Raw genomic sequence first — 21303 nt, forward strand, 5'->3', positions numbered from 1 at the left:
GTGCTGTTTGACATTTAAAGCCCTTCATAACCTAACCCTCTTCTACCTTTTTTAATCTTTTAACATTTTACTCTCCACCAACTATTTAAGTGACACTGGTCTTCTGACTGTTCAACAAATAAGACACTTCATCTTATGGCTCTAGGCATTTTCTTGACCTGGCTATTATGCTTGGTATGCTCTTCTTCCTCAATTCTGCTTTACTGATTTTAATGACTTCCTTTAAGTCCCAATTAAAATTCTGTCTTTTGCAGGAAGCCTTTCCCAACCCCTCTTAATTCTAGTGCCTTGTCTATATTATTTATTTTTTATTCTGTTAATGTAGTTTGTCTCCTCTATTAGGCTGTAAGAGCTGGGGACTATCTTTTGCCACATTTTGTACACCTAAGGTTTCTTATAGTGACTGGCACACAGCAAGTGCTTGATAAATGTTTATTGATTGATTTGTTGGAATGGCTTTTGATTTTACATAAATGTAACCATATATATGATGATAATTGTCTGAATACTTGAATGCCAAACCCTTATCTGAGAAATTTGTTACAAATTTTATTCCTAAACAGATAGTTTCCTTTTTTATCCTACTTGTCTTAATTTTGTTGTAGGGTTTTTTTGTGTTTTTTTTTTTGTTTTTTGTCTTTTGTAATTGCCTTTATCACTTGTCTGTTTAAGAATCCATTGCTTACCAATAGTTCTGAAAGACTTATTTTGGGAGTTTTGGGAATTTCATTTTATTATTTCCTTTTGGTAGACCTATGATGTTTAGATTATCCCTATGCATCCTGACTTTGAGCTCAGTATTGTTTTGCTTGCATAGTGAGCATATTTTCTTTTAATGTTATTTTTTCTTCTAGATTATTTTTTATTTCTGTATATTTGTATTCTCAATCTGTTTTTTCTCTCTTTTGTTTCTTTGATGAGACTGAACATTATAGATTCTAGTTTTTCTAATCTTGTAACCATTATCTTTGCAGTGCAGGACATAAATTTTGCTCTTGTAATTGTCATTTTTCTTTTAAACCACTCAAGAACAGCCCATTCTAGTTTCACATTCTCACATTCCATAAGACATTCTTTCTTATCAAATGTTGGGTCATTTTTCTTCATTTTATAGTATTTATTCATAGGTACTTAAACTCTTATAGATCTAGAAGCCACATTTCCTTCTGTTGTTAATATTTTCCATGTTGATATAGGTCTTTGAATTTTTTTCTTTCTGAGATCTTTAGTAATTGTCTTTTTTCTCCCACCTGATTTCCTACTTTCTTATTTTGGCTTCTGTGATAGTGATTTTCTTGGGGGCTGAAATAAACCTCCTCCCATATTGGGCAATTCATGGTTCACTAGCCTAGATCTCTGCCCCAAGTGATTTTTGGGTGGTCAGAACTGTCCCTAGCTAGATTGACTTGTCCACCTTCCTCTGTTTCATAGTTCATTGGCTTGGCACTGGCAACCCAGATTGTTGCCAGACTGGTGCAAATAGTGGTGTTATAAGATTATCTGCTCTGGCACTAGCAGTTCAGATTTAATAGTGCTGGCGCTATAAAGTTGTAGAGTTATGGCTCTTACCATATTTTTGCTTCTGAAGGGCTGTGGCAACTCTGTCTTTTGCAGCCTGGGCAGATTTCTACAACCTGGAGCCAGTGTGTCTATGTCACTGGAAAAGGGGAGAAGACCAGGGTGTAAGAGTGAATTTTGTTGTAAGCAATTGGGTTGTCTTTGGGTCTACTAGTACAGCCTCTTGTAGTGTGGGAGGTAGGGGGAGCGGTGCTGAGTGGGTTCAGGGTTATTGTGAACATCAGTTTATGGGTTTTTATATTTTTGTTAACCTTCTTTTGGATTCTGGGTATCTTAAAAGACCTCAGAGACAGCTGAAGTTGCTGTTTGGGAGAGGTTTGAGACATTGGTGGAGATCAGAGAAAATATCTGGTCCTTTATCTTGTTACTCATATGACCTGAGAGTCTTACCCTCTTCTTTTTAATCAGGTTGGCTAAAGTTTCTTTTGTCTGTATTTATTTATCATTTGAATAATCTTTCATGATTTCCAGTTTATCTATTTTTTCTTAGTATTCAATAACTCCTCTTTTGAACTTATTTTGAGTTTATTGTTTACTTTCTAATGTTTTATAGTTCATGAATCCCTTCCTTTTCTGTTCTGTTAATGTAAGTTCTTTGAAATATATTTTTTCCTCTGAAGACTACTCTAGCTATATCCCAGAAATTTTTGCATGCTGTTTCATCACTATGATTTTCTTTAATGTGATTATTGATGGCTTATATAGTTTATTATACTCTTTATTTGTTATCTCTATTTGAGTCTATATCTTTTGTTTATGCTTCATAATCTGATTGCTATTTTTATTGCATTATAGTCTGAAAAGGATGTTTACTATTTCTGATTTTTTACATTTCTTTTTTTTTTTTTTTTTCTTTTCTTTTTTTTTATTTTATTTGGTCGTTTTCATACATTATTCACTGGAAACAAAGATCGTTTTCTTTTCCTCCCCTCCCCCCCCCCCCCCCCCCCCCCCCGCCTTTCCCTCTCCCATAGCCGACGCATGATTCCACTGGTTATCACATGTGTTCTTGACTCGAACCCTTTTCCCTGTTGTTGGAGTTTGCATTATAGTGTTCATTTAGAGTCTCTCCTCAGTCTTATCTCCTCCAACCCTGTGGTCCAGCAGTTGCTTTTCAGCGGTGTTTTTACTCCCACAGTTTATCCTCTGCTTGTGGGTAGTATTTTTTTTTTTTTAGATCCCTGCAGATTGTTCAGGGAAATTGCATTGATACTTATGGAGAAGTCCATCACCTTCGATTGTACCACAATGTATCAGTCTCTGTGTATAATGTTTTCCTGGTTCTGCTCCTTTCGCTCTGCATCACTTCCTGGAGGTTGTTCCAGTTCACATGGAATTCCTCCACTTTATTATTCCTTTTAGCACAATAATATTCCATCACCAACATATACCACAATTTGTTTAGCCATTCCCCAATTGAGGGGCATCCCCTCATTTTCCAATTTTTGGCCACCACAAAGAGCGCAGCTATGAATATTTTTGTACAAGTCTTTTTGTCCATTATCTCTTTGGGGTACAAGCCCAGCAGTGCTATGGCTGGATCAAAGGGCAGACAGTCTTTTATCGCCCTTTGGGCATAGTTCCAAATTGCCCTCCAGAATGGTTGGATCAATTCACAACTCCACCAGCAATGAATTAATGTCCCCACTTTGCCACATCCCCTCCAGCATTCATTACTTTGCATAGCTGTCATGTTAGCCAATCTGCTAGGTGTGAGATGATACCTCAGAGTTGTTTTGATTTGCATCTCTCTGATTATAAGAGATGTAGAGCACTTTTTCATGTGCTTATTAATAGTTTTGATTTCTTTGGCTGAGAATTGCCTGTTCATGTCCCTTGCCCATTTGTCAATTGGAGAATGGCTTGATTTTTTGTACAATTGATTTAGTTCTTTATAAATTTTAGTAATTAAACCCTTGTCAGAGGTTTTTATGAAGATTGTTTCCCAATTTGTTGCTACCCTTCTGATTTTGGTTACATTGGTTTTGTTTGTACAAAAACTTTTTAATTTGATGTAATCCAGATTATTTATTTTGCATTTTGTAATTCTTTCTAATTCTTGCTTGGTTTTGAAGTATTTCCCTTCCCAAAGGTCTGACATGTATACTATTCTGTGTTCGCCTAATTTTCTTATAGTTTCTTTCTTTATGTTCAAGTCATTCATCCATTTTGAATTTATCTTGGTGTAGGGTGTGAGGTGTTGATCTAAGCCTAATCTTTCCCACACTGTCCTCCAATTTTCCCAACAGTTTTTATGAAATAGTGGGTTTTTGTCCCAAAAGCTGGGATCTTTGGGTTTGTCATATACTGTCTTGCTGAGGTTGCTTGCCCCCAGTCTATTCCACTGATCCTCCTTTCTGTCTCTTAGCCAGTACCAAATTGTTTTGATGACCGCTGCTTTATAATATAGTCTGAGATCTGGGACTGCAAGACCCCCTTCCTTTGTATTTTTTTTCATTAATTCCCTGGGTATCCTTGATCTTTTGTTTTTCCAAATGAACTTTGTTATGTTTTTTTCTAAATCAGTAAAAAAAATTTTTGGGAGTTCCATGGGTATGGCACTAAATAGATAGATGAGTTTGGGTAGGATGGTCATTTTTATTATATTGGCTCGTCCTACCCATGAGCAGTTAATGTTCTTCCAATTGTTCAAGTCTAGTTTTAGTTGTGTGGAAAGTGTTTTGTAGTTGTGTTCATATAGATCCTGTGTTTGTCTCGGGAGATAGATTCCTAAGTATTTTATTTTGTCTTGGGTAATTTTGAATGGGATTTCTCTTTCTAGTTCTTGCTGCTGAGCTGTGTTGGAATTATATAGAAATGCTGATGACTTATGTGGGTTTATTTTGTATCCTGCAACTTTGCTAAAGTTGTTGATTATTTCAATTAGCTTTTTGGTTGAATCTCTAGGATTCTTTAAGTAGACCATCATGTCATCTGCAAAGAGTGATAATTTGGTCTCCTCCTTGCCTATTTTGATGCCTTCAATTTCTTTTTCTTCTCTAATTGCTACTGCTAGTGTTTCTAATACAATGTCAAATAATAGAGGTGATAATGGGCATCCTTGTTTCACTCCTGATCTTAATGGGAATGGATTTAGTTTATCCCCATTGCAGATGATATTAGCTGATGGTTTTAGATATATACTGTTTATTATTTTTAGGAATGACCCTTCTATTCCTATGCTTTCTAGTGTTTTTAGTAGGAATGGGTGTTGTATTTTATCAAAGGCTTTTTCTGCATCTATTGAGATAATCATGTGATTCTTGTTGGTTTGCTTGTTGATGTGGTCAATTATGTGGATAGTTTTCCTAATGTTGAACCAGCCCTGCATCCCTGGTATGAATCCTACTTGATCATGGTGGATGACCCTTCTAATCACTTGCTGGAGTCTTTTTGCTAGTATCCTATTTAAGATTTTTGCATCTATATTCATTAGGGAGATTGGCCTATAGTTTTCTTTCTCTGTTTTTGGCCTGCCTGGCTTTGGAATTAGTACCATGCTTGTGTCATAAAAGGAGTTTGGTAGGACTCCCTCTTTGCTTATTATGTCGAATAGTTTGTGTAATATTGGGGTTAACTGTTCTCTGAATGTTTGATAGAATTCACTGGTGAATCCATCAGGCCCTGGGGATTTTTTCTTAGGCAGTTCTTTGATGGCTTGATGGATTTCAATTTCTGATATGGGATTATTTAAGAAAACTATTTCTTCTTCTGTTAGTCTAGGCAATTTATATTTTTGTAAATATTCATCCATATCACCTAGATTGGTAAATTTATTGCCATATAGTTGGGCAAAGTAGTTTTTAATGATTGCCTTAATTTCCTCTTCATTTGAGGTGAGATCCCCCTTTTCATCCTTGATGCTATTAATTTGCCTTTCTTCTTTCCTTTTTTTAATTAAATTAACCAGTACTTTGTCTATTTTGTCTGTTTTTTCAAAGTACCAGCTTCTAGTCTTGTTTATTAGCTCAATAGTTCTGTCACTTTCTATTTTATTAATTTCTCCCTTAATTTTTAGGATCTCTAGTATGGTTTTCTTCTGGGGGTTTTTAATTTGTTCATTCTCAAGTTTTTTGATTTGCATTTCCAATTCCTTGGTCTCTGTCCTCCCTAATTTGTTAATATATGCACTCAGGGATATGAATTTTCCTCTAAGTACTGCCTTGGCTGCATCCCATAAGGTTTGAAAGGATGTTTCGCCGTTGTCATTTTCTTCAACGAAATTGTTAATTGTTTCTATGATTTCTTCTCTAACTAAATGATTTTGGAGTATCATGTTATTTAATTTCCAATTAATTTTTGATTTGGGTCTCCATGTACCCTTGCCGATCAATATTTTAATTGCCTTGTGATCTGAAAAGGCTGCAGTTAATATTTCTGCTTTTCTGCATTTAAGTGCCATGTTTCTATGACCTAGTGTATGATCTATTTTTGTGAATGTGCCATGTGGTGCTGAAAAGAAGGTGTATTCTTTTTTGTCCCTATTTATTTTTCTCCATATGTCTATTAATTCTAATTTTTCTAAGATTTCATTCACCTCTTTTACCTCTTTCTTATTTATTTTTTGATTTGATTTATCTAAATTTGATAGTGGTTGGTTCAAGTCTCCCACTAATATGGTTTTACTGTCTAATTCCTCCTTCAATTCTCCTAGTTTCTCTATTAAAAATTTGGATGCTATACCATTTGGTGCATACATGTTGATTAGTGATATTTCCTCATTGTCTATACTTCCTTTTAGCAGAATATATTTACCTTCCCTGTCCCTTTTGATCAGGTCTATTTGTACTTTGGCTTTGTCAGATATCATGATTGCAACTCCTGCCTTCTTTCTATCGGTTGAGGCCCAAAAGGTCTTACTCCAACCTTTAATTCTAACCTTGTGAGTGTCAACCCGTCTCATATGTGTTTCTTGAAGGCAACATATGGTAGGGTTTTGTGTTCTAATCCAGTCTGCTATTTGTCTGCGTTTTATGGGTGAGTTCATCCCATTCACGTTCAAAGTTATGATTGTTATTTGTGGATTCGCTGGCATTTTGATGTCTTCCCCTAGTTCTGACCTTTCTTCTTTAGCTTTCTCCTTTTGAACCAGTGATTTACTTTAGGTCGGTCCCCCTAGTCCCCTCCCTTGAGATGCTTCCCTTTCTAGCCCGTCCCTTTTTATGCTCCCTTCCCCTCCCCCCTCTCCTTCCCTCCCTTTTTGTGCTCCCTCCCCCCTCCCCCTCCTTAATTTTCCTTTCTTTCTTGCCCTAATGGATAAGATAGAAATCAGGATCCCACTGGATCTAGATGTTCTTCCCTCTCAGATTTGATTTCACTGAGAGTAAGGTTTAAGTACTTCCACTTCACGCTCTCTTCCTCTCCTTCTCATATGAGAGTTCTTCCCCTCCCCTTCCCATGTGTATCTTTATATGGGAAAGTTTATTCTATTGATTCCCCCCCTATTTCTTGAAGTTAATCTTAGTATTATCACGGTTCCCCCCTCCCTTTTCCTTTTTTTGCCCCAACTTTCCCCAAATCTTCTTGATTCCCCAATCTTTCCCTATGCATGTTTCTTCTAACTACTCTTATGATGAAACAATTTATGAGAGTTACACAAAACATTTTCCCCACATATTAATATATATAATTAGATGTAAATGTAGTCCTTATAGAAGAGAGTTTGACTTAAAGAGAAAGATAAGATTTATCTCCTTTTCCCTTTCTTTCATATTTACCTTTTCATGTTTCTCTTGCTTTCTGTGCTTGGATATCGAACTTTCCACAGAGCTCTGGTCTTTTCTTAGCAAATGCTTGGAAATCTTCTATTTTGTTGAATGCCCATACTTTCCCCTGGAAGTATATAGTCAGTTTTGCTGGGTAGTTGATTCTTGGTTGGAGACCCAGCTCTCTTGCCTTTCTAAATATCGTGTTCCATGCTTTGCGGTCTCTTAGTGTGTTAGCCGCTAAGTCATGTGTGATCCTTATGGGAGCCCCCTTATATCTGAAGCTCTTCTTCTTGGCTTCTTGTAGGATTTTCTCCTTTACTTGGAAACTCTTGAATTTGGCAATTACATTCCTAGGCGTTGTCTTTTGGGGATTTAGTATAGAAGGTGTTCTATGAATCCTCTCTATTTCTATTTTGCCCCCTTGCTCCAGAACGTGGGGGCAATTTTCTTTTATAATCTCCTCTAGAATAAAATCCAATTTGTTGTTTACCTCTGGTTTTTCTGGGAGACCGATGATACGGAGATTTTCTCGTCTTCCTCTGTTCTCCAGGTCCGTGACCTTCTCAGTGAGATATTTTCTGTTTTCTTCCAATTCATTAATTGTTTGGGTTTGCTTTATTGATTCTTGCTGTTTTATCATCTCACTTTCTTCGAGGTCCTTAATTCTGGTCATTAGGGACTGGATTTGCTTTTCAGCCTTGTCTGCCCTTGTATTGGCTGCTTCGAGTTCTTTTTCCAATTGAGCAGTCTTATCTGTCAGACAGCTGATCTCTTTCTCCCATTTTTCTTTCCAGAAGGTTTCCATCTTTTGGATAAGTTCCAGTTTGAGATCTTCCAGAGCTTGTTGATAGTTTCCATTTTGGGAGGCGTGTTCTGAATTTTTTTGGATTTCCTCTTCATTCTCCTCTTTCCCTTGGGTACTTCCACCATAAAAGTTTTCAATAGTCACTTTTTTCCCTTTCTTCCTGGAGGCTTGATTTTGGGCCATGTGAGCCATCCCTTTGGTGGTTTTATTTCCCTTTCCTTTTTGGTCTGGGGTCTGGGTTATAAGAGTGGTTTTTCTGTGAATTTAGGTTGCTTCAGACTAGTTCTTCCCAGCCTCCGAGCCCAGGTATTCAGCTCCGCCCAGATAATCAGCGCGCGTTGTTCAGCGCAGCCCGCCCCAAGTCCAGGTCCGCTGGATTCTCCAGTGAAAGCACCCTGAGACGTTTTTTCCTGGCAGTCCCCAGATCCCAAGGACCCTGGAGTGCCCCCCCAGACAGAGACGCTCCCCACTCACTCGCTGTCCTGGTGAGCGCTCAGGTAGCTCACTCTGGTTTATTGGGGGAGGTGGGGTGGGGGAAGGGCGGCTCAGTTCACTTTTCTGTGCAAGCTTTTCCTTCTTATTTTAGTGTGGAAATGTTCAAGCCCCACGTACCTTTGCCTCTGTGGGGTACTGGGGAGTCCTTCTGTTCCTCCAAAGGTGATTTTATGCTCCTTTGATGTAGTCTATTTCGTTCGGTGCTGGGGAGAGGAAACGTGCGGCGTCTAGATTGCAGCCATGATTACCCGGAAGTCCTTTTACATTTCTTAACAATATCTCTTTGTCCTTTATATATAATCAGTTTTTATAAAAATTCTATGTGGTGCTACTATATTATTAAATGTAAATATTATGTATCTACATACACACACATGCACACATACATATATGTATATATATATATATATATATATATTTGTTTTTTTAGCCAGCCTAGTTTAAAAGATGCCATAATTCCTTTAGCTGTAGTTTCTTCAGTAATTTGTTTTCTGGGACACAATTGTGTCGTGTCCCAGAATACACTGATTCAGTAATTGCTGATTCACTTATCTGTAGTTTAACAACAACAAAAAATTGGAAAATTTGGGAAATTCCAGGAAAAAAATAGTTCCTAAGTTTCAAACTACCCACAAGAGAGTGGGTGATGTTGGCCAGCCCAATATGTGACACATCTCCCCTTTTTCCCATTACCCATACTCCCATAGGAAACTTTCCTTCTATTTGCCTTTGTTGTTGTTGCTAATTGTATTCATTATGGTATTATCACTGTGCTTTCATTTAAGAAAACCCTTATTCATGTAAAAATGGAGATGTGGAGATGTGAACCCCAGATTTCAATCCCCAAAAGTTCTTGGTAGTTCCCAGAATTCCCTATAATCTCACCTGAGTCCTCACCTGAGTGTGAGATCACAAATTATTATTTAAAGGGGCTCTCTGCCTACTTTGGGCTCTCTCTTCTTCCACTCCTAAGCACATGCATCTCTCTACCTGGCAGGCAAGATGTAAGTGGCTGTGAATGGGCTATGTGCCCTAGGCATGTGCTTTCTTATTTTGTATTTCTTTATCCTTGATTTCTAATAATCTTTAATAAACCTCATAAAATATAATACTTTTAGTAGAGTAACTAATTTAACTGTTACATTCACTTTAATAATGGCCTGAAAGCACAAAAGGAATGGTGCTGGTGGTGCAATTGTAACCTTGTATCCCTTGATTCAGTAATCTGCTGATTCTGTTACTCATCATTAATAGTAGGTATTCACTTATATCCTTAATTTCATCCATCTAGATCTTCAAATGTGTCTCCCGGGGACATGGGGATTCTACTGTATTTTCCTCTCAGTTTGTCAGAAATGGGGCAGGATTTCAAAACCTCCTGCTATTTTTATTACTATGTTGTCTTGTTATTCAGTTAATTTTTCCATTATGAATTTGAATGCTAAAGTATTTGAAGCATAAAAGTTTTGACATTAGTTTGTTTATTGTCTTTCAACATAAATTAATTTCCCTGTTTATATCTATGTTGTGTTTTTTTGTTTTGTTTTACAGTATATGATTTCTGCTTTTTCATTCATGTGATGCATACCCTCCTTTTTATTTTCTTTTTCTTTCTATGTAATTTTATAATATATATCTTTGCTTTTTAGTTATCTTTCTTGTAAGCAGCAAATTGTAGGATATTTTTCCTTTTTCGTTCAGATTCTCTATTATTTTACTGCATTTTAAAATCCATTCTCATATAAAATTGTAAGATTTAGGTTTACATTTTCTTTCAATTGACTCTTAATACTGTTCACCTCTTCCCAGATTCAGCCCCCCTCCTTTTTTTTGTTCCTCTTCTTCTGTAAGGACAGTACTTTGTTGCTTCAGCTATCTTTGTTTAAAATTCACTTTAAGCCAATCCTATTCCCATAATCTCTCTTCCCCTTACTCTGTAAGAATTAAATTTTAATGGTTTGACTAAAATATATGAAGATTATAAATAATAATGGTGGTTGCCAATTCAAAGTATTATTGCTCAAAGTCTAAATGACTTTAATACTTTTATTTACAAAAGAGGTGGAAAGAGTGAAAGCAGAGAAATACAAAAAGGTAGAGAAGACATTAGCCTATCTAACTAAATATTTCTCTGGTGCTTAACTCAGCCAGGACTTGTTGACCTTCAACCAGAATTAAGCTCTCTCCAGAAAACAGGAGGGGAAAGCCAGCTATCCACTCACCCAAGTTCCCTCCAAGAGGCAGGCCAAGACAATAACTCGAACTGAAGGTGACTCCTGAGGCCGACTTTCTTCCTTGAGCCAACCTTTTTCTTGAGGCTGACTTCCTCCTTGAAGTCGACCCTCTTAGCCCCAGAAATTCAGGGCCTTTTATAGTGGCTTCTTGTCTCTTCCCCTTTTCACAAGGGCCAATCACAGCTTCCAAATTGCCCAGCACTGCCCAGGAAGCAGTGTTTTGGGGAACCACTTCTCACCTTCTGGAGAGGTAAAATAACTCATCAAAAGGTTTCACAGATTCCTGGCTGAATGAGGTATGAATTCTTATTTCCTGGCTGATTTGAGTTGAAAGGGTGGCGAGCTCCTCCACCTAGTGCTATATAGGGTATTCAAGTTTTTGTTGATTCAATTCAAAAGTAGACAAAGGAGGGTTAAGGATTCACAATCTAGTGAGGTACTAAGTAAGGGTACTTAAGTTATTGTTAACCAAGTGTTAACTCAAAATAGACAAAGGGAATAAAGGATTCCCTTTCATAAGTGTAAACTCATAATAGACAAAGAGAACAAAGAACTTCCTTTTCACAACTCTGTCCTCACTTCCCATTTATAAACCTTTCCCCTAGTTTTTGAGTTTTACTTAACTTTCCTTTTTTTCTTCTTTCTTTTATATAATTACCTAATTCCCCCCAACCCCCCCATTTAAGTAGTAAAAATACTTGCTCAGAATTAGTGGTCTCTTTCATCACTAAACCCTTGCAGATTATACCCATTCATTCACCTATAGTTGGGGTATTCTAAAATGTTTTTTCATGCTTTTTCAGTTCAATTCCTTCACTGTCAGTTCTATTTAAGTTCGATTTTTGCTATTATCACCTTATATGTGCTCTTTAAAAAAGACCTCTCAATGGTTGCTTTATCATTACTTTGTTTTAGTAATACCACAGTTATTTTTCTCTTTCTATTTTTTCTCCCTTTTTTCCTGGGATTATTTATTTCATTACTTGTGCTTTTCTTGGTAGCTATGTTTATTTACCTCTCTTATATTCCACTTTTTGGAATGCTTATAGAACAAATAATTTGCTCATATCTTTTTTTTTTTAAGAAATGTTTCCATTGTCCTTCTTTCATTGAAGGTCCTTTTTTCATTAACAATTAGATTCAAGTTTATGGAGTGTGATTATCCTGAAGTGCATCTCTAAGCTTCTTTGCTCTTAGTAACACATTCCATTCCCTTCTACAGTTTCTATTGGATGCAGAATAGTCTTGTGCTATTTGAATTTCCTTTCCTTCATATTTGAAGGTCTTTCTTCTAGTTGCATAAAGAATTTGTTGTTTATCATTATTTTTTTTTTGGAGTAGTTGTTAGGAGGAAGCTTAAATGTGCTGCTTTCCTCTGCTCCTCCAGTTTTGCACGTCTTGTCAAGACCTCTTTCTACATTGACATTGAACCATTAATGATGATGGCTTGGATACAGCCATTCAGCTTATTCTAAGTCCTTTTAATTGTATTATCTTTTCTCAGTATGCAGAAATAATGAATGCTTTTTCCTCGTAGACTAAACCATTCCAAATTGAACCAATTTCAGCTTTGAAGAGAGTAGGAAAGACTTCTAGGAATTGAAAGGGAAAGGAAGGTAAAGACTGAGTTAGGTTTATAATGCAAAATTAGGGTTTATTATGGGTATATACATGTAGAATTTTTATTTCATTGAAGTATAAGTACCATAGTAAAAGGAAAATATCATCATTAAAGAGACATATTATTTCCCCTAATCAGAGGCAGCATGGAGCTAGTTTCAGAGCAAGAAAAACCTGGGTTCAAGTTTCATCTCTGTCCATATTGACTGTGTGACCCTGAAAAATCACAATCTTTCAGTACTCTGGACAATACTTTTAAGACTATGGGTGGCAGAGAATATATTGATAGAGGCAGTTTCTTTATCTAGGATCTCCATATATTAATGATATCATAGTTTCAGCCCCTATCACTACTGTTTCCTGTGCTTGTCTCCTTCTAAATCTTTTTGCTGTTTTTGATCTTATGTGGTGATCTCTAGTGTGCTACTTAAATGCTTATATAATTTTTGTTTTACTAGAATTTTCTATTCTACCCCAAAAGTTTTCTTTCTTATAGAAACAACTAACATTTGCATTTTTAAAAAAATTGTTATTTCAGATTATGAACCCAGGAATGAGATTGTAAAGCAGGAAATTTCTGAAGAAGCAGAATCACTATGGATGACTCAAGGAATCATTGAAAAGCATGACTCTCAGGATCAAGAATATGAAGAACTCCCTAACTATGGAGGCCACTTAGAAAGACAGCAAGAAAATTATGCAATGGATAAACCAAAGCAGTCTCCTTCCCATAAAAGGGGTTTCAGGGATATTATAGATATCAACAAAAAACAAACCATGAGGGTGGAAAAAGGTCATAAATGTAATGATTGTGGTAAATTCTTCCTTCAAGCCTCAAACTTTATTCAGCATCGACGAATCCACACTGGTGAGAAACCATTTAAATGTAATGAATGTGGGAAAAGCTATAATCAGCGTGTGCACCTTACCCAGCATCAGAGAGTCCATACTGGTGAGAAACCATACAAATGTCAGGTGTGTGGAAAAGCTTTCCGTGTGAGTTCACATCTTGTTCAGCATCAGACTGTCCACAGTGGAGAGAGGCCTTATGGATGTAATGAATGTGGGAAAAGCTTCGGTCGGCATTCACACTTGATTGAACATCTGAAACGCCACTACAGAGAGAAAACTCGTCCATGTAATGAAGAGAGAATTTATATTTGGGGGAAACTGAAAAAAAAAACTGTGTAGTGCTGTTGAATGGGGTGGAAATGTTAATGGAGAATGGATAGGCAGGGTAATAATTTAATAAGCCCCGGCAAGGTTACTATAAAAATTTTGCAGCCTGAAGGAGAAGAGTAGTGGTACTAATTTTGTAATTATTATTATTTTTGTAAATACCTGATTGGTTATTTATAGTTTGGATTTTGCTTTCAGACATTATTTTGTATCTTTTGATTCAATGTAACATGTTAGTAAATTTACAACCATTTAAAAATTTCAAGTCAAATTAACCATTTTCTTCAGCCAATTTCATCTCATTTTGAAGTCAGATTACTTTGTTAAAGATGTATGCCCCTAGTCTTTAGAGTAGTTATCTTAAACTAGGTTGTGGCAACTTTATAGATATTATTATTAACCCCTTCTTAATGCTTTGAAATTTCCCAGTCATTTTTTCCCCATCCATATGATTTCCCTTTCCCCCATCAGTCCTGATTTTTTTAGCCCACTTAATTTTTTTAGCTTATTTACCTTTAGCCTTTCTAATTTTTTCCCTTTCTATCATCTTGCTTTCTTCAGTTATTGTTCCGTTTATTACTTCTCCCTTCTTTTCCTCTGTTTTCTAATGATCCATCTCCTGTGTTCCCTACCATTTTCTTCCCTGCCCCTTCCTATCAAGATTCCTTTCTCTCTTTATTATTTGATATACTTGTTCATATTTTTCTACTTATACTATTTACCCCTTCACCCCCAAATTCTTCTTGACCAGCTCTATCCATTCTCTTTTAGTTTTGTCTTCTTTACCTGACCCAGTCCCAGAAATCTTGCTCCCCAAATCCCTATAATGGGAGTCTTCCAATAGTTATTATATAATATTTTAACTTGATTTAATAATTATGTTTATCTCTTGTACAATTTCCTTCTCTATGGGAAACAACTGACATTTGCATTTTCTATTTATGTTTCAGGTGGTGAGAAAAGGGGTAAGAATATGAAGGTGCTAAAGAAGAAAATTTCTGATGCAACAGAAACATACAGAGAAATATCAGCAAAAATTCAAAAGGATGTCACACAAGGTCAGGAGTTAAGAGAAGGCCATGAACATGAAGACTGGTTAGACAGACAGCAGGGGAAACTCACAGGGATGATACTGGGAAAGCTTCCTTCTCAGGAAAGAAGTTTTAGAGAAATTATAGATATCCATAAAAGACCCCCTACAGGAGAGAGACCACATAAATGTAATGAATGTGGAAAAAGCTTCATTCAGAGTGCACACCTTATTCAACATCAACGAATACACACAGGGGAAAAACCCTTTAAATGTGATGAATGTGGGAAAAGTTATAATCAACGAGTACATCTTACTCAGCATCAAAGAGTCCACACAGGGGAAAAACCCTATCAGTGTCACTTGTGTGGGAAAGCTTTCCGGGTCAGATCACATCTTGTTCAACATCAAAGTGTTCATACTGGAGAGAAACCCTTTCAGTGTAACGAATGTGGTAAAAGCTTTGGGCGGCGTTCACATCTTGCCGGACATCTGAGACTCCATTACCGTGAGAAACCAAACCAGTGTCGTGAATGTGGAGAAAACTTCCATCAGTATAACAGCCTAATTGAACATCAGATGATTCACAGAGGCCAGCACCCTCATGAAGATGGCAACTGTGAGAAAGCTTATTGGAATTTATCATTGATTGAAAATAAGGAAATGCTTATGGAAGAGAAACCCTTTAAATGTGATATGTGTGGGAAAACTTTTTGTTATAGTTCACACCTTGTTCAGCATCATAGAATGCACACTGGAGAGAAACCCTATGAATGTGATATATGTGGGAAAAATTTTGGCCAGCGTTCCCATCTAACTCAGCATCAGAGAAGTCACTCCTGCAAAAAACCTCATCAGTGTAATGAATGTGGGAGAGCCTTTGCACTAAAGTCACATCTTAACCAACATCAGAGAATACATACTGGTGAGAAACCCTTTCAGTGTAAGCAATGTGGAATGAGTTTTAGTAGGAGTTGCAGTCTAATAAAACATTTGAGAAGCCATGAGAGGCTGACAGATCCTATAAGCAGCTTCAGCACATAGAAAACTTCTGTTTTGGAGAATACTTTTTATTCAGCTTTAGCGAATTTCTCCTGTAGAAAAACCTTGTTAATGTAATGAATGTAGTGACAGCTTTCATTTACAATTCAAACTTTACTTATATTTACATTTTCTATTTATTTGGAGAATCTACACTGAAGAAAAGCATTTATTATTAATCAGAAATAGTTCACTTAGCAGATTCATCTTAAAGAAGAAAGCCTGAAAGAATGTAATGGATAAGTGAAAGAATTTGAATGACACTCTTTTGTCATTGAACTTCAGAGAATAGACCCTAGGAAGAATGATTTTGAAGCCAGTAGACAAGTCTATTCATTGACAGTCCCTGCTTTACTACACATCAAAGAATCCAAATAGTTCAAGAGCCCAGTGAATCAAACAGTTAAATGAGGCTTATGCAGGCTATCAGATAAAATCACTGTACTCCTGAAGATATCTCCTTTTAACTTATGGAGGGCTCTAGTCATGGGTCCTAATTTGAACATTAAACACTTTAAAAAGAAGTTGGCTTAGGGTGTCTATGTATTTGGGGACTCGGGAACCCAAAAGTCTGGTAAAACATCTCAAGTACTTTATTTCAAGACTTCTTCATGAGATCCGACCCACTTTTTATTGCTCAGGTCAGAATGGATATTAGTAAGAGGACTTGATACTAAATGATCTAGATGGCCAGCGTAGATTAAAACAATGGAGGTAAAAGGGAAATGATCTAAGGTGCTAGATTAAGGCCCAAGTTTCTTTTGAGGTATGAATTTGAATCCCATCATTAAAAATAGACACATAAATCATTTTTCTAGATCATCATGCTTTTACATTTTGGGAGCAATTTTGTCTTTAGTGTACACATTTTGATCACTCTGGAATAGACCATTAAGAGGGAAGGATCTTTTAGAAGAATCATAGTAGAGTATAGAAGTTCTTAACCTTTTTTTTTGTTATGACTTTTTTTTTCACAGTCTGATGGAACCTGTAGATCCCCTTCTCAGAATAAATGTTTTAAAAATAATAGGAAATCATAAATATCAGTTAGAGGTTAATGAAAATGCAGAGAAAATTGTTTTTCCCCTCCAGCTTTACAGACAACCTGAAATCTGTCCATGGACCCTAGTGTAGTAGAATAAGGAATCAAAAGACCTAGTATTGAATTGGTTTTGCTACTTACACTATTTAAGTTTGGGCTTTTGTTTTATTCCTTAGTAAGATGAAATTTTATTTTCTTAATCAAACCCTAAATTTTCCTAGGCAGTGTCCCCAATTTTTTCTCTCTGGAGACAGATAAAACAAATCTAATTCCTCTTCCATAGGCCAGTCTTTCAAGTATTTAAAGATAGTTGTCATTTCTCCCCCTGAACTCCTCTAGATAAAATACCCTCAATTTTTTTTTATTGCTCATTATATGACTTAGACTCAAGACCCTTCACCTTTCTGGTTGTACTCCTCTTAAATCTCTTCACCTAATCAATGTCATTTCTAAACTATGATGTTTAGAACATATTCCAAATATGGATTGAGAAGTGAACATAATACTCCATATGTAGATTGAACTGGGCAGAATACAATGAGACTATCATTTTATTCATAGAAGTTATCTGTCTCTCAATATAGCCCAGTATTCACTTTTTTTCATTGTAATATCAAATAGGCATCTCATTGAACTTGTAATCCACTGTCTTTTTTCATTCAAATTGCTGTCTAATCAATTGAAATCACTTTTAAAAACACGGGAAAGACTTTACATTCATTTCTGTGTGGCTCCAGGTTCTTCCAGACTTGATGCTCATTACTTGTCTTTGGTGATTTATGCAGGAAAAACATACTACCAACCAGAAGAAATCTTAAGGTCACCAGAAATATTTCCAGGACTATTATCTATTGAAGATAGGGAATTCAGAAAACAGAGTCTGATTTTGAAGTGGAATAAGGTGGAATCTGAAAATAGGTTTTAGATTTCTGAACCACAGCTTAAAATAAAAGCCACAGGTAGAATGTAATTCATAAGTGAGTGAAAACATGCTTGTCTAGAATTTCACAAACTTGATAAAAAAGGCTTTAAACTAAAAGGAATTTTTCTGTATATGTCTATGTACACCTACATGTATAGGTTTTCTCATATATATGTGTATATATATGTATATATACACATACATATATGTTATGTATGTGAGTAAAAAATGTGACATTGCAAACACAAAAACAAAATATTAGGCATCATTTAGGGAAGTATAACTTCTCTGGATGAGAGGGGGTACCATTGTATTCTGCCCTACTTACTACATATCTAGATTTATACATACACATATTTACACACACGCACACATGCAACTTTATGTATTAATGTAGATACCATAGATAACTACCATTGTAGCAACTACAAGATAAGCAGCAGAGATAAAATAATTTATGAGACAAATTTCAAGAAACAAACCAGCAACAAAATCCATGGTTTTAAATGTCTATACAGATTTACAAAGTATAAACTAGAAAACTGAATGATAGACAAGTTTGAAAAATATTTTCAGAAAAGGAAATCTAGCAGTGAGATGGGAAAGAATGATGGAAAACTTTGGTTGAAAATCAGTGGAAAGAGAATTAGAAGTGATCGTGGAAGTATGGAACAGTTGGTGAGGAAATAAATATGGATTAAAAATTAAAGAGGTAAAATAGAGGTAGATGATGGAGGCTTAATCTATCTGTACATCTACTTAAACTCTGCTAAAAGTAGAGTAGCTACCAAGGTTTTCAATTTGCCTTGATCATCTTTATCTTCCAGAAGATGGAGAAGGTAACAACAGACAACAGAAACTACTATTCTGAACACAATTTTGACAAGGAAGAACTATTTCCTAAACAGAAGGCAAGAAACATCTTCATCAGAATTCATGATAGAGGAAAAGAAAATTGAGGTGTAGTCTGAAGTGCACTCAATTTTGAGAATAGATTTCAAAGGATTTATAGAAAGTTTAGCCAGGATCTTGTATAGTAAAGATTATAATACAGTTAGAGGGCCTAGGCTTGCATTCTAACTTTGCTGCATACTATTTTTGTATAACTGGTTAAATCACAAAATCTGAGCCTTAGTTTCTCATCTGTAAAATTAATTGGATTAGGTGACTTCTAAGTTTCCTAACGATTCAATCAGTTATATCCTGATAGATATTATCTATGCTCTAGTTGCTTAATATGCAACAGGAGGAGTTTAAACCTAAGAGCTTTTTTTTTTTTTTAAAGCCCTTACCTTCTGTCAAGGCAGAAGAGTGGTAAGAGCTAGGCAATGGGAATTAAGTGACTTGCCCAGGGTCACACACCTGGAAAGTGTCTGAGGCCAGATTTAAATCTAGGACTTCCCATCTCTAGGCCTGGCTCTCAATCCACTGAGCTACCCAGCTGCCCCCACAAACCTTTCCTTTTTTATTTACTATGTTTAGTTGGAAAGACTTATTATATTTAAATTTCAGCATAGCATTTGACAGTCTCAAACTTGTGACTAAGTGTCTCCAGGGACCCCTGATTAGTATTTTTTTTGTGAATGCAGGATTGAATGTTGAATCAAATTTAAAGGCATATGTGTAAAATTGTGCTTGGGATTACAAGTACAGAATAATACACTAGTAGTTAACATTTCCTATTAAAAAGTTTGTGAGGTGATGTTGGTGACCAATGTGACATGCAATCAAAAATGTTTATGGTATTGGATGAAGTATTAAGAGATCCATGGCATTCAGAATGAGGTATATATATCCTGTTCTTTGCCTTGGTCAGAATGAATTGTGTATTGTATTTAGTTTTGGATGCTACAACTTAGGAAGCCTTTAGCCACATGTCTCATTTTTCAGGAAAATGATCAGGATGGTGAAAGGAATAGAGTCCATGCCATACATGGATTTATTAGAGGAATTGGAATGTTCAATGTAGAGAAGAAAAAATTTGATAGGGCATGATAATCATCTAAAGAATTATCTCTTAAAAAAAGATGATTAAACTTGTTCTATATGACTGAAGAGGCCAGACAGAACTGGGGGTAAATAGGTAGAAGTTACAGACAGGCAGATTTGTACTTCCAAAGAAAAACTTCCAAATTGTCCAAAAGTAATGGACCACCCTAGTAAATAGCAATTTCTTCTTCCCTAAAGGTCTTTGGAGTAGAGGCTAGAAGACCTCTTGTCAGATGATGTCAAGTTAGTCAGAGGTCAAATGATGGCCTGTGAAGTTCTTTCTGGCTCACAAATTTTGTGAAAGTACTTTGAACAATATAGAAGTAAAAGCTATGTATAAATGATATATGCAGAAATTAGAGGTTATCTCAGGGGGAAGGTACTAAGATTAAGGAGGATTCAAAAAAACTTTAGAGAAGGTGGGAATTTACTTGGGATCTGAGGGAAACCAGTAGGTAGAGATGAGGAGGGAGAGAATTCTAGGCAAGGCAATCAGAGAAAATACCTGGGGCTGAGATGGAGTGTCTGATCTGAGGAATAGCAAGGAGGGCAATGTCATTAGACTGCAGAGAATGGAAAGGAAGGTCAAGTATAAGAAGACTAGAAAGGTGACAGTGGTGGTCGAGGTACAAGTAATGATGAGTTTTGGAAGCAGAACAGAAGATTTTATAGTTGCTCCTTTAGGCAATAAGAAATCAGTTGAGTTTATTGAGTAGGGCAGTTTTATTTGGTACCTGCATTTTAGAAAGGTCAGTTTGACAACTAAGTGGAAAATAAATAGGAGTAGGGAGACTTGAGATGTGGAGCCCAACCTGTTGACTATTGCAGGTACTAGGTATGAGGATGGGGGGCTGTGCTGAGGCAGTTGCAGTGTCAAGAGAGGAGTGTATTTTTATGAGATGTTATGAAGATAGAAATAACAGGACTTGTCCACTTATTGGATATATGGAGATGGGATGGATCAATGAGAGTGAGGGGTTAAAGATGATACATAGGCTATGAGTCTAGGTGTCTGGGAGGCTGAGATTTTTCTTCATAATAAGGAAGTTATGGAGGAAGGGTTTTTTGTGGGAAAGATAATGAGTTGTTTTGGACATGTTGAGTTTAGGATATCTATGGGACATCCACTTTGAGATACCCAAAATGCAGTTTTTGTGAGACAAGGTTTTTTAAAGGTTCTACTATCTCTTTCTTCCCTATATGCCACTTGGAAGATTTATATCATTGTTTATGTTAGTTTAAAACAGCATAGAAGAGGACAAAAAAGTTTCCTAAAGATTTTAGTCTTTGAAGGAAGATTGGAGTTTTAGAAATGAAGGTATGATCTTTCAGCATTGTGTCAAGAGCATTGATCTTGAAATTCTATGGCCTGAGTTGAAGTACTAGTCCTGATTCTTATTGTGATCCTCAGGAATTTTCTTAACCTCTCTGAGCCCCAGTTTTCTTATTTACAAAATGGTCATGATGAGTTTTGCATTATGTTCCTTACAGAATTGTGAAAATATTTCATGATACTAGAAAGTATTAGGTTAGCTCTTACAGAAGGTTTATTTCAGGATTTCCATACAGGGATTGGTAGCAGAGTCTCAGCCAAAGAACTACAGAAAGGAATTTTCCCTCTCCGTTTATCCTTGTTACTGTTCCACCAAATTCAAATCAA

At 36.2% G+C, this 21303-nt stretch overlaps 1 protein-coding gene across 10 annotated transcripts in view; it reads left to right on the plus strand.

Moving 5' to 3' along the window:
- Nucleotides 1-16214, plus strand: part of ZKSCAN5 (zinc finger with KRAB and SCAN domains 5) — a 40907-nt gene extending 24693 nt beyond the window's left edge. For 7 of the 10 annotated variants that reach the window (XM_003340350.4, XM_007483396.3, XM_007483395.3 and 4 more), the window contains 2 exons: nt 12979-13578; nt 14570-16214. In XM_003340350.4, the coding sequence (XP_003340398.2) occupies nt 12979-13578; nt 14570-15693 (1724 nt within the window). In that variant the 3' untranslated portion in view covers nt 15694-16214. The remainder of the gene's footprint in view (nt 1-12978; nt 13579-14569) is intronic. The other 3 variants (XM_007483397.3, XM_056817471.1, XM_056817472.1) reach the window with 2 other exon arrangements.
- Nucleotides 16215-21303: the final 5089 nt, after the last annotated feature.

The sequence above is a fragment of the Monodelphis domestica genome, chromosome 2, assembly GCF_027887165.1.
Source record: "Monodelphis domestica isolate mMonDom1 chromosome 2, mMonDom1.pri, whole genome shotgun sequence".
Lineage (NCBI taxonomy): Eukaryota > Metazoa > Chordata > Mammalia > Didelphimorphia > Didelphidae > Monodelphis > Monodelphis domestica.